The sequence below is a fragment of the Vigna radiata genome, chromosome 7 (genome assembly GCF_000741045.1).
Source record: "Vigna radiata var. radiata cultivar VC1973A chromosome 7, Vradiata_ver6, whole genome shotgun sequence".
NCBI lineage: Eukaryota > Viridiplantae > Streptophyta > Magnoliopsida > Fabales > Fabaceae > Vigna > Vigna radiata.
In genome coordinates, this window is record NC_028357.1 from 4297584 (window position 1) to 4312110 (window position 14527).

Below are 14527 nucleotides of genomic sequence, written 5' to 3' on the forward strand. Positions count from 1 at the left end.
GCAAATGAAAGGGGAATGTTTCAGCGTGGCGCTGAGCCATTTTGAAAGCGAACGATTTGCGTGATATCTATATCTATGATGTGATGCGCAGTGAACGCAGCTGAAGCAACCTCCGGCGCAGGGTGCTCCACCGCCGGCGAGGGCGTTGCATGAGCGCGGCAGACGGGGCAACTGGAGCGGGAAGAGAGCCACGGATCAATGCAGGCGACGTGGAAAGAGTGCATACACTCCGGCAGCGTCCTCAACTCTTCACCGTCTTCGAACTCTCCCAAGCACACGGCGCACGTGTCATCTTCGTCGTCTTGGCCCTCCGCCGGCATCTCATCATGGCTTTTGTTCTTTCGGTACGTGTGGATCGGAATGAGGTGTGGTGAGACCGAAATGTTAACTCTGCGTGGTTGTTGTTGTGGATTGTGGTTGATGACACGAACACGATGATGAGTGCGACAAAGGATAATGAGATGGAAAACTGTGATCACGAAACTGGCTGAGCCAACGGCGATTAGTATGCTTCCCACTTTGCCGTTCAACATGTCACCACCATCCATTGATCACTGTTACACGTCAATATGCCTCCATCGTTTAAATTCAACCTTTATATCTATATCTATATATATATATATATATATATATATATATATATATATATATATATATATATATATATATATATATATATATATATAACCTTCTTCCAAAAATATTTCCTCGAGAGAAAAAAAAAATGTAAAAAATATAAAGAAATTAGTATCTCCATTGTGTTGATAAATTATTATTATCAACACGTAGCCGGAGAGGATAAGTGGTATTGTTATTATCAATTATTTTAGATTTTTTTCATGTATAATTTATTTGTGTGTATAATTTATTATGTTTGGGGCATTGTAATTTATTATAATAGATTTAATGTGGTTTCTCATGATTTTTATATTCTTCTATTTTTATTTTTAATAATATTTTTATATGATAACAAATTATAGATAGATTTTAAGATATTAACATGGATGTCAAAATTCATAATGACCTCTAACTGAGTTTAAATTATTTATTATTATTTTTTTATGTTATTTTCTGTTGGACATTAATAATACATTGATATTTTAAAAATCTTTTAGTATATTTTAAAATATTAAAACAAATATACATCAGTATATAGTTTGAAGGCACCGCAGAAAAACAACACATAAAAATTCAATAGAGAATCCAGATCGTGTCCAACATGAGCTTATTTGAGTTTCCCCATGAATAAATGTTTGCTTATAAGCTAATTTATCTTAACTTTTATTTTTAATTAGCGTGTAAACTGATTTTAATTTATGCAGAATTCTTTTTTTTTTTCTTTGAAATGTCTGTGGAAAAGCTTCTCTGAGTAGAGAATGAATATTAAAAAAAAAAGCCGGCCTAAGGAATGACAATGACTTAGTTAAAGTTCTAAAAATCCTTTTGTTTTATGAATGGTAACGATGAACACAAGGAATTGTTCTTGTTTCGTGTTTCTTTGTTTTTAATTGAAGTAAATGTTTTACATTGGATTTACTGTCTTCATCATATTATATTTATTTTTTCATCATATATAATAATGTATATAAATATATCATTCATTATGGTGCATTTACTTCTTCTATTTATTGTGAGAAACAATTATGACATAAGAGAAAAAAAAAGATTGAATAAATATAACACAACAACTTCTTTCTGTATTTTCAAAATGAATAATGTGAATTTTAACTTATATCTTAAGACGACATTGTTGCGTTTGAGCCTTTACTTCAAGCCTACCTCTCTTTGCTTTTGTTGTTTTGTGATGTTGCTTGAGTTTGTAGGATTTGTTCAATTGATTGAGAGTTAAGGTTCCATTGGACATCTATTCTTTTTATATGAATGTAATAATTTTAACAAATGTCACAAAAATCAACTTCACAATAAAACATTGACGATGTGTACTTATTGAGTATATGTTTGGTTTAAGAGTAGAATTGGTTTAGACGAAATTGGTTCGAGAGTTTTTTTGAGAAATTCGTAAGCTTAAGCAATTTTGTGATGCATTTGGAAGCTCTCAGGGTTAAATTGTAAGGCTTTGTTTTGGATAGAGAAGACATAGTTGGGTGAAATTATGAGGGGCCAATATATACAAAAAGAATGCCATGAAGAAAATTTTGTTATTGAAATTTTGATTATTGTTTCCTTATATTGTATGCATATTTATAATTGGAAATTGGTAAATGCTTAGAGAGAATGTTCATGGATCACGCTAAATGCTTAAATTTAAGCATGTTTTAGACAATAAGTTTTGAACATGAAGCAAATACCTATGTTGGTCACTTTTTGGATCACTCCAAATGCTTAAATTTCATAATGTTGTACAACTATTTGGGGTTGAGTGCCCATTTGTAGGGTTGAGCGTCCCTAGCCCCTACACAGGTAGCGTTGAGCGTAGAAAATGCGAGAGAGCTTGCATTGAGTGATGGAAAATAACGTTGAGCAGTGATTTGACAAAGAGATTTTTGTGTTTTAACTGATGGAGCTCAGTAGTGCTAATATAATGTTGAGTGATGGCATTGCAGACATGTCAAAATGGGGATTTTAAACATGTTTATCGCAAGACTTGGGGCATTCTTCTTCCTCCCACAATTAGTATCCACCTAGGGCGACTGAGAAAGGCCCTTGAAGGTTGTTTGAGGTGCTAGGAAGCTCTTCCACTCTTCCTTGGGTCTTCAATATTCATCTATGGTGTTTTCCCCTTCTTAGGGTTGATGAGGGAGAAAAACTACAAATTGAAGGTGTTGAGGTGAATGGGAGGTGAGCAGCTACAAAGAACCTTGGGAAATGGTGTGTATTTCTCTTTGGTTTCAATTTCTTCCTTATCTCTTCAATTGTAGAATTATAAGTTCTCTACCATGGATGACTTTTATTATTTCTTGAGGTTATATGTAATAAACTGAATCTTGTGTATTATGTGATGTTAATACATATGTTTTTCCATTTCAAAGTTAGCATTTGATTTCTATGCTTAACGTTTGTTGTGGCTTTATCACCCATGGCGTGATTTGTGATTCTTGATGTATTGAGAAATATGATTTGAACCTAGAATTGAAATTGAATACCTAATGGAGCTTGTATCTATGGATAGAATGATTCCTGAGTAATCGTAAGACTCTTGAACTTAATGCATAGTTGCTACTTGAGGATTCAAGGAATTGAAACTTGATAAGTGATTATAGGCTCAAAGGCTCTAGGGATTTGAGTATAATTATGAGTTGATTTTGACATGAATATGAAATTGAGATGTTTGTGAATGCATAAGAATGAAGTAAATGAACTTTAGTCTTAACAATATTTATCACTTGCTAAACTGCGATTAGTGTACTAGCCGTTGGTTTTGCAGCCAATAGGACCCCTTACAAAAATTGGCATTCCCAAATACATAAAAGAGATCCTTGATTACAAGAGAAAAGTCTCTTGAGATATCTAACAAAAGAAGTAGAATCATCAGCAGTGTAAAAATGATTTTTAGTAAGACTCACCCATTTACGAGAGAAAGTGTTATATTGATGTAAGAAAATTTTCAAATGATATAATATTGTAGTTCTCTATAGATAACAAATATACCATTTACATAGAGAATATGTGAAGAAAGTTGTATCCCCCGATAACCAACCATAGAAAACATAAACTTCTTAAAAATAAGCTTTGAAATTCCCCTACTCAAAACCTCCTCAGCAAAACAAAAAAGTAAAAGAGAAAGAAGATCCTTTTATAACATTTCTACCACAAAGTAACAAACCAAACCACCGTTAACCTGTGAGCATATTGAAATATATGAAGAATTCATGTCAAAAAGTCTTCATGGAAACAAAACACTGCAACATAAGAAATTTCAATTGGTGGTACCAAAAGACAATATAAAGCATACGAGTGAAAACACTTTTGATGTGTTGATGTGATTGTTGGGTATGTTGTATGTATTTTTCCTGTACAAATAGGTTGTATTTATAGGTGAAAGAGAAAAACTTAGAGTCAATTGTAATAAATTTGATTTTAAAATAAAATATTTTTAATCAATAAAATAAATGAAATTTCTTTTATCCATAAATAACATTTATCTCTAAAAATTAATATTGCATAAAACATTATAGTATCAGGAGGATTTTATTTTAATTATTTATTTTTTAAATTATATTAAATATTTCCAACATGAATAACATCAGGTTTTACCACAAAATAGGCTACACCAAAGTAACATGTTGGACCACCGTAGCAAGTTGTTGCATCTCATTAGAAGGTTATTGAATCACGTGTTTCACTTTTGAATCTTGTGAACCATTTAGAACACTAACGACCTTAGAGCAATAATATTGTTGTTTTTATACCAACTGCCTCCACTAAAATTGACATTAGCATCTTATTATAATCTTCTATAATTAGATAGGTTATTACAAATTAATAATGAATATAATGAATGATCTTTCCACCATAATTTGATTGAGTAGATCATATAACAAATCAATATAAACTAAAACATAGGCAAAAAAAAAACACCCACAAACTTAATATAATTATATAAATCTTTATTAAAAGTATATTTTCAATTAAATGAAGAGTATGCTTTAAATGACATTGAGTTATTTTGGTTAAACTTAAAACAAGTATTTCTTACCTAAGTAGTCTTTTAAAAAAAAAAACTTAAATATGATTTTAATGTAAGAGAGAATTTTAATTTTGGTAAAAGAAACAAATTACATTTTATATTTATTTCTAATTGCCGCAAAATAAAAATAAAAAATTATCTTTTATCTCTACTGTTTATATGATATATTTACTATGTCTATCTTAAACAAAAGGTTAAATTATAATTTCAAATGACTAATACTATAATACAATACCAAGAGATGTATCACCTAAATGCAACTATTAATATGCAAAAAGATAAATGCTATTTATTTATCTTAAAATAAATATAATGAACTAAAAATAATGATTAAAAATTATAAAGAGCTGAAAAAAATAAAAATTAAAGAGATTAAATCAAAATTCATATATTTTACAAGGATTTAAGAAAGTGATTTAAATTTTATATAGATAAAAAGAAAGAAGTTTTATAACTTACAAATTTTACATGGACTAAAAACACGAATGCACATAAAATTCGCTTCTTATAAAAAGGCATAAAATTGTATATCTTAAAATAAGCCGATTAGAGGGGGACAATCAGAAATCTGCTTATTTCATTAAGAAAATTATTAAAAATAAATAAATAAATAAAATAAAAATAAAAATCGATCAAACTTATTATTATAAAAGATGGAAGAATATAACATTGGTTGTTTTCTAAGAATTGAGTTCAATAGTGAAAGTATTTACTTAATGTTTTATCATACTTCTTCCATAATTTTTAATGTTTTTTTTTAATTTTAATGTACAAAATAAATAAAAAAACAATGATCCTGATAAAATAGTTATCCACAATTTTTGTTTTATCTTTTTCGTAATTATTTTACACTATAGGTATATAAGTATTTTAATTAAAACTAGGTAAATAGCATATATATAATTAACAAAACGAGCAAATAATATTACTTTTAACTTTAAAAATAACAATTAAATGTAAACAAAATAAAAAATAAAAATTCAAACATGCAAAAGATTAGTAATCTCTCTACTAATAAACTCATTTAATGTCCTTAATTATAAATAATATTCAACACTTACAATGTAAAGGAATATAATAACAGAATTCCCAATTAAATATAATAAATGTGCTTTCTACTTTTAAGGCATTACATCCATTCACCATTTTATTTAACATTTCAGGGATCAGATTTGTCTAAAATCATTCCGAAATTATTATTAGATTTATTTATTTCAATACATAATATGTTAATGTTATTGACGTTATTATAATATTAAGCGTTTGTCGTTCCCACTCATGCACAGCAGTTGCTTAGTGCTAACAATTCCCTTCAAAAAGACAAATTAGGTTTTAAAAAAATGAATAAACTTATGCACTTGTACATGAATAGTCTATAATCAGATGAATTTTACACAAAATCCGTTGCTTATGAACAATGTGGAGGACAGCATCAGCACTGCTCCCATATAGCTCCGCCATTGTTGAGGTTTGAAGGACAGCCTCTTAATCTTGTTTGTAATCAGTAAATTTTATCAAATTTCTGGTCATTCAAATTATCAGCCACCGATGCTTGACATGTACTACACAGCTCAGTAACATTATTCAAGTAAGTTTTGAATTAAACCACCCAGAAAATTTGGCCAGTGATATGATATTATGATACATTTTGTGTATCAATCCATGGCTAGGTTCGTGGATGGAGGTAATCAACCAATGGTAATCTGACAATGTCGAATTAGATAATGGCTCTAGAAACTCACACCTTTCTAAGATGTCTGGTGGAGGTGCTCCATCAACTAGGTTACCCTTTAGCTTTGGTCTACCATTGGTTAACTCGATGGGCACATTGGCCAAATGACTTTGAAGATTTGAGGGAGAGGCACCTGGGATCACCTCTTGCTTAAAGGGGAGAGCTCTGGCAGATTGCAGACAAAACTCAATCCATTGATGGATTAATGGTGACGGCCCTCTCACACGTCCACCAATCCGACTTGTTTCAATCCTAGATGCAGCCGGAATTGCCTGGGAAAACAAAAACAAAAAAACGGTGGCAGAAAAAAGTCAGCAATCTCCTTCGGCAGTACTGCGAGGGTGCCACTAACAGTTTTCCATTGCACATAATTTCTTAAAACCATGAATCTATCAGATATGAAACCTAAAATGCAAGATACAGTAAGACAAATACCCAAAGATCTGCCCATAAGCTCGCTCCAGACTTTGGAACAACAACAGCAACATTAGACAGGCGTTTAGCAGCAGGAATAATATCACTACTCCATCCAACAGCTACCCACACGTCTCCAACTCCAAAAGCTTTTAGATAGTTTGAACTATCAAACAGTCGAACCTACAGATATGTATAAAAAGGATAGAAACTTAAATTATTGTTTGGAAAAGAAAAAAGAAAAGTATTATGCGTCATGTATTGTTTTGTAAAGTTTTCCACCACTGCTCCAATAAGAAAATAACAGCATCAGTAGAGAGATCACCCAGTAACAATACCTGTTTTGCGAGCAAAGCCAAATTATGTTTAACAGCGTCTCTCCCACCATTGACTTCAGCATTGATGTCAATTGTATTATAGGAAGTCCCCATATACTTCAAAACTGCACCAACAACTTCTCTAGGAGAATCAACCATTGAAATCCTTCCAGCTAGATCAGGCCGCCAAAGATCCGCCCAGTCCTGTAATTTCAGTTGATATACTCACATAACACTCTACAAGCATTTCCCATTAGCCACTAAAAACAACGTACCTCTACAGGAGCCAACTTATGCTCTTGAAATTTATTTGTCTTGTATGCTATTACCATGCAGCCCCATCGATATGGAGCAGCCCATGTATCACCTTTAGGATCTATTTCTCCCTCAGAGTTCCTGCGTAGGTATACCTGGAACTTTGTTAGAGAGTGTAACGTATGATATCAAGATACAACCCAAAAGGAAAACAACTAACTTAACATTGTATACCTAGGCAAATGCACTAAAAATCAAAAAGATATATAATACACTTTGATGACAACCAAGAAACACTCCAATAAAATAGTAACCAACAAATATTGTGTAGGTAGAATTAACCTCAGAAATAATCAACGTGAATCAAGGAGATGTATAGACCAGGTTCTTACTATCATGACAATCTAAGATACATTCCCAAAAGGACAAGTAATGGGTTGAGGTGATATATTTATGTTTGTAATTACAAAATCAGTGTAGTGATGTCTCTGCACCGCATAAGCGCTCATTTTGATAAATATCCCGGTAACTATTACAAAATACAATGGCTACTCTTCCGAGGTTCAGAACAAATAGCTGTGTCAATATGTATAGCACTACAGATAATAGTGATACTTCTCTGTCCAAGACTACCTGTACTCCGTTTCACTACTTTTACCTGTGATAGCTGATCCATTCTATACTTCCTAAGAACTTCAAATGTTTTCTATTAACCCTATTTCACAATCAGGCTTCCACCTTTTGCCCCAAAATTATTCTTTTATCTTGAAAAAATGAAATAAAAAATTTCATGGCAACAATAAAGCCTTGTCCCCCTTTTAGAGTCTAGAGTTAGAATTTTTTGGTCAAGATCTTTCACTCCACCCTGTTAGATCATTAAATAGAAGAAACATATTATTATAAGATCGAAAGACCACTGAATTTCATTGAATTCAAATGGAAGAAAGGAACAGTTAGCTCAATTAGCGAGGGTAACAACTGTCACAGGACTAATCCCTTGCAAAAGACATGACCTCTTCATAACCATAACAACCCCTTACTGTCCAAACTTCCCTTTTCTTCCCTCTGTGGTAGTGTTTTGCATCCTTTTTTCCTACCATTTCTTAACTCCACTCTTTTTTGGCTGTGCCTATACTGTTGTCCCTTATATAGTAAATAACTACATTTTACGCGTACCCCTACAGCCTCTTTCTCATAATAAGGTATATAGGTGCTCTCTCTGCTATGAAAGAAACTCATAAATAATCTACTGTAATACAAATTATGTCAGTTTAGCACAAGCATAGAAGTATTCAGACATAAATGAGCATACTACAAATATGTCACATTACCAAGTGTACACAAAGCATTCAGACAAGTACGATCTCTTGGTTTGCAACTATATGACTTTTAGAATAAAGATATTCATATTTCATACATGCTCAATGAAGTATGCAGAAACATCAAATTTATGATGAAATAAGTTCAAGAAATCAACGTTTTGGTCATAAAAAAGCATAAGACAAAATCTTGAGAGACAAGCTCGAAGGTGAAGAAAGATACAAATATAGTGTTACCTTCCACTTGTCATTTAAGCTTTTAAACCACTCCTGATCTTCTACATCTCTTATTGGCTCAATTATAGCTTGCTTAATAGCATATTTGAGCCATGAATCGCCAATACCAACAATATCTGCTGCCAAAGCAGATGCTGGACCAATTTTTCCTTTAGTAAAGGGAATTGTTAGGTCAGAAAAGATGCTCTCAAGACTTGCATAATACTTCACGTTAAACTTCATTCTCCTCCCTTGACAATTTATAAAGTCCTAAAATTAAAGAAAAATTAACATGACATACTATTAAATAAGTTAAAGCAGATATAGATTAAATTAATCGAAAACCTATAACTTGTTTAAAATAACATGTAGATTCAAAGGACCTACAATACGAAATTGCGTATATTCAACCAATGTAGTTAAACTCAAGATTCTATCCAGACTCAGAAAGGGGATACAAAATCATAAATCATGGAATCGAAACACAAATTTTATAGTACATATAAAACTCATATAAATATGTATGTATATATGTATGTATATGTGATAACATAACATAAGAAAAAACACATGTAACACACCAAATATTTAATTAAGCGTAAAGTTATAATTATAGATCAATAAGCATATGGAAGTCAATGACTAAACCCCGTACAATAAAAAACCCAACTCACAAGTCATGAGTGACAAACAAAGCAACTTAAAATATGTAGTAGTGCCAAGCTTAAAATATTGTAGTAGTGCCAAGTTGACTACTACTAGTACATAAACACGACACTTGAACACCTAGACTAGACCTCTAAAATAGATCATCCAAATTAAAATCATAATCACTCAAGAGATCTCATTTCTTCCACCGAAAGAGAACCATTCAACCACATAAACAAAGTAGTAGAAGCAGATGAACCAAACAATGATTCCAACAACCTCAAGGATGGCAGAGGAGAGCTCTAGTTGCAGTGGTTCATTCAAAGCTTTCAGGGTTTCGGTATGAAAGGAGGCAGATTTTGTGCCAGAGGTTGAAGAAGATGCAATGATGACAGGTCAGCAAAGGTGTTTTCCTCTGTTATTACTGTTGCGCTTACAAAAAAGTAGGTTCTGGGGCTTGGGTATTTTGGGCTTAGGTTTACAAAAGCACAAAACAAAGAAAAAAGAAAGGAAATTGGCACAGCGCAAAAAGGTTGGCACACAAAACATGATCCACACAAACTCAGAATACTCTCCAATTCCACTGCTTTTACAATTCAACATGGTGAGTCTACTTATTTTGCTAAGCAGCTATTCTCTGCACATGAACTAACCCGCTACAGAAAACCTAGGATTGATTCTACGTGTTGGAACACAACTCTAACTACAATGTTCTCACAAAATAAAGTGTTAATTGATGCTAGAAGAGAGTTCGTAATAAGACATGATATTAGGATTTCAGAGAGCTTTTGAGGAAATAATACACATTCAAATGAGAAAGAATAAAGAAAGACAATTCCCAAGAACCAGCAAGGAGAAAAAAATAAAGTGTAATAAATACTATAACAGGTTAAACAGAAAACAAGGAATATGTGTCACAAACCTTGATCCATGAAGGAGGTATAGAACCACGTAGAGCAACAACTTTCAGGGGAACAGTCAATGCAAATGATTTAGATTTCCAGGTATTAAAAGCTTCTTCTAATTCTTTATCTACTACAGTGTCTTTGTCATCTTGTTTTCTTCCATCATGATCATCTGTGAACATTAAACCACAAATCACAGCATCAGCCGACCCATTTAGAGAGGTTGATTTTCTATCGATAAAACCTCATGGAGTTCATCCTCCAGCAGAAACCTCACACACCAAGAAAGAGGATAATTATGTTAGTATGTACCCATAACCAACGTAAGAAGTTATCATTATGACTCTTCTCAACCTATGCCAAAACAGTCAGGACAACTGATAGGTAGCAAGTGCTATTTGAGTTTAATACAGATAGAATTAAGGAAAACCATAACAAATTTTGTAAAATCGACTTCCTTTTAGTGGAAGAAGCTAATACAAATTTTAAAATGTAAAATAAATAATAGAATCTCAGTATGAAAATGTAGCAGCAAGGACAGAAGAACTTAAAGAAACAAAACACCAAAAAATCATTCCCATCTTTTGTTCAATTTTCATTCATACTCCGTGTTCCTAGTGTCCATCCTGAGGTAGCTTATGTGTTTTAAAGAAATAATGAAAATTTTCCCCTTAGTGTAAACAACTTTTGTATGCTCAATCAAAATCAAACAATAAAACTTATTCAGGTAGTCCATGTCAAAAGTTTTGTATACACAATCAAGTGATAAGAAATCCTGTGTTTATGTTTCTGTGAAATTGTACCTTATTCAAGCTCAATTTTCGCTACCAACATGGAGCGGCAGTGCGGTATGGATGGCAGATGAGAAAGTGAAATAGTTCCATATTAAAGTATATATATACATTATTTAAACACAAGCTCCAGGTCCGTACGGTTGGCCGATAAAACGTCCCTTAAATATGTAATCCAGGGCTCAATTTTGAATCCATGGGAATAGTAGAACATATGTTGGGAAAAAGCAACTTCTGCAATAAACTTCCGAGCCTCAAGGATTAACCTTTAACTAGAAGCTAGTAGATATGCAGGTTCACCTAAAAAGCTGTAATTCCAGCTAAGATCAAGCAACCAAAAGAGTTATCCTCTATATTTTTTTTTTTGTTGCCATCATGAATATCTAAAAAAAATATACAAAGCCAAAACACTCTATCAGGGACATTTTTCACAATTATTAGGAGAAAACTGAAAAAAAAAAAAAAAAAGCATTCAACTTTTACGAGATTAGAGAGAAAGCTAAGAAAACCCGAGGAAGCAGTAACTAACCACCGAATCAAAGAATAACATATCAGATAATAGAGAGTATGAAGCTTCTTAGAAACCTTGAACAGTTTGGTCCTCTTGAACGACGGGAGGACCGGCAGGTAGGGGCGACGGCGGCGAAGAGGCCAAACACAAGCGAACGCCGATGCAGAGAAAAAGCAGGGCGGAGGCGGCAAGGCCCGCCACAGCCTTGATAGGTGGCGTTTGTGGAGGTGGCTCGCAGTGGAAAGCGGAGGCAGTGGGTGAGGGCGGCGAACCGCGTGAGGGAGTTGGGTGAGCGGAGAATGCAATTGGTGATGCATGGAATGAGGATAGGGATTTGGTGGGGATTATGAGAAAGGGATTACGATAATAAGGATTTGGGAAGTGATAAGGGTAACGCGGCGAACATACAGAGAGAGCGTAACGAGTTTGTAGCAACAATGCCATTGTTTCGTTTCCGACTGGGTACCCTGGATACTCTATCAAGGCTCCCACCGTGAGAAAGCGTTTTTACACCGTTGGATTATTTTCAATTTAAAATGTACAATTTAATTGTAAGTATTTTTTTTTTTCCAAATTGTTTAACATTATTTATATTGTAATAAGATTCTCAATTTATGTTAAAACAAGTACTTATTTAAAAAACGAGACATTAATTCAAAAATTGATGTAGAATGTAATTTCTACATAATTTTTTAATTAATATACGTAAAAAAGTGTAATTTTTTTTTTCTTTTTCCATTTTTTACATTAGTTATAACATTGACTCAAGAATTTTTTTTTTATGTCGGTTTCAATCCAAACCTACGTAAAAAAATATCTTATTTTTACATTTGTTGATGATCTAAATTAAGATAAAATGAACATTTTACATTATGTGATTAACTAACATAAATTAGGCTCACTTTAAGTTAATCATATCTACATTTATTCTTGAAGTGACATAATCTAATTCAAATAAATGACATAAAAAGACTATTTTTGTGTAGCATTTTGAAAGTTTTTTATAATCTTTAAACAACACATTTATTTGTTGTCATGAATGTTGGTAATAGAATAGTCATTGAAAGCGGGTAGGAACCTGGTGTTAAAAAACATTTCTATTCTTTATTTTAGGCAAAGATAAAGAAAAAATGTAAGTAACTTTGGGTATTCATTTCCATCATCTTTCCGCATCATAAATCTGAAAGAGTTATCTATGGATACGGTGAGACTACCCCACAATAACTTGTCATATAATCATACGCATATAACCAAACGTCAAACTCACCTATTAACAACGTCACACATGAAACATGTTGTCTCGTAATCCATTTAAAACAATCGTCCCTGCATAATGACAATCACAAAACAATAATTAAACAAATATCATAACAAGATAAAGTCAAATAAATACTACCTACACCCCCCTTTCGAATTACAACAACTAAGACCATTAAAACCCATCACTTTTTCCAAATGAACCCCACTTTGTTTACTCACTTCGTTCCGATAAGTCATACTTCATTTTATATGGAGTAATGGTAAAATAACACTCTTTTATATTTATTTGACACATTATACATTCATGGTAAAGGAGTGGATTTTTGTATCTATTTTTTCTTTTGTGAAAGTATCATTTTTCTTTTATATACCATGCAAATATCGCCCCTCAAGTGAATCCCACTTTTTCACCAATTTCATATAACCTTTATATATGTCACCTCAACATGATGGCTGATGAGTAGTTATTTCTTGAACTATATTTAGTTTATTGCACTTAAATAAACCAGGGAATTGTGTTTAATTGTCTGTTATTTTTCTGTTTTCTGAATTCTGCTTAATTTGGTCGAAAATTCGTAATTGTGCTAATTTGGGTTTTCTGAGCTGATTAAGTGTACTTTGGCTGCAGGGAAATTTTGGGAAACATCATTTGGAGCATTAGGGATGGTGGCATGATCATTCAAGACTCAACATTTAGCCATTTCCATTTTTATAAAGTTGTAATTTTGTTTTTTTAGAAACCTTAATTAGATTAAGTGCATTTGGGCCTTTTTGTGGCAAATTTTGTAGAAGCCCAATGTGTGGGACACTTGGCACCAAAACCCTAGGTTTTTAGGAGGTGGACCCCACCTATTTTGAGAAGGGGATGGTATTTCCTAGGGCAATTGCCGAGACCACACACAACTCGCTCATTCTACACTTTTGCTTTGGCTTTGCATGTATGAACTCTCTCTTTGGAGCTTTGGTGTGCCATTTTCGTTTTTGAGCTTTAATGGACCAAGATCACGTTTTTCTTCTTCTATTGTTTGCAACAATGTTTGTTCTTGCTTGATGGAATGAAGCTCTACNATTTCTCTCTTTAGATTTTCGTTTTGAAGGTTGAATGCTTGAGTTTGAAGCTTCTTCTTTGTTTTTTCATGGTGGTTTCTTTGGTGGAAGGGAGACCCATTGTCCATTTCGGTTTTATCATCATTTTGCTGCAGTAATCTCGTTTTTACCTTGAGTTTCTTGGATTGGAGGATGAAAATGGAGTTGTTGTCAAGTTTGGTAGTGAAAAAGGCTTAAGTTGGTGCATGGGTATTGTATTCTTGAGCCATTTTCTTCTAGCATTTTGTTTTTGATGTTGGGAAACAAATTTGGAGTTGGACTTTGTGCTTGATGATGGTGGCTAGACGGTATTGCATAGGAAGCATAGGGGTTTGGTTTTGTTTGGGTCAAAAAGTTGAAGAAAAGTGTGTTTTGAAGTTGGATTTATGAAGGTAGAACTTGGTTTTATTGTTCTTGAATCATTT

At 32.9% G+C, this 14527-nt stretch overlaps 2 protein-coding genes across 2 annotated transcripts; both read right to left on the reverse strand.

Annotated features, from left to right (window-relative positions):
• Positions 1-20: 20 nt before the first annotated feature.
• Positions 21-548, reverse strand: LOC106765957 (E3 ubiquitin-protein ligase EL5-like). The gene has a single exon (XM_014650719.1). It carries the CDS (start codon positions 546-548, stop codon positions 21-23), a length of 528 nt encoding a protein of 175 aa, XP_014506205.1.
• A 5425-nt stretch (positions 549-5973) lies between these two features.
• Positions 5974-12251, reverse strand: LOC106765527. Its single transcript, XM_014650189.2, has 7 exons — positions 11831-12251; positions 10472-10626; positions 8923-9171; positions 7387-7521; positions 7133-7315; positions 6816-6977; positions 5974-6652 (listed from the first exon to the last, which is right to left on the reverse strand). Exons 1-7 carry the CDS (start codon positions 12198-12200, stop codon positions 6233-6235), a joined length of 1674 nt encoding a protein of 557 aa, XP_014505675.1. The 5' UTR covers positions 12201-12251; the 3' UTR covers positions 5974-6232.
• Positions 12252-14527: the final 2276 nt, after the last annotated feature.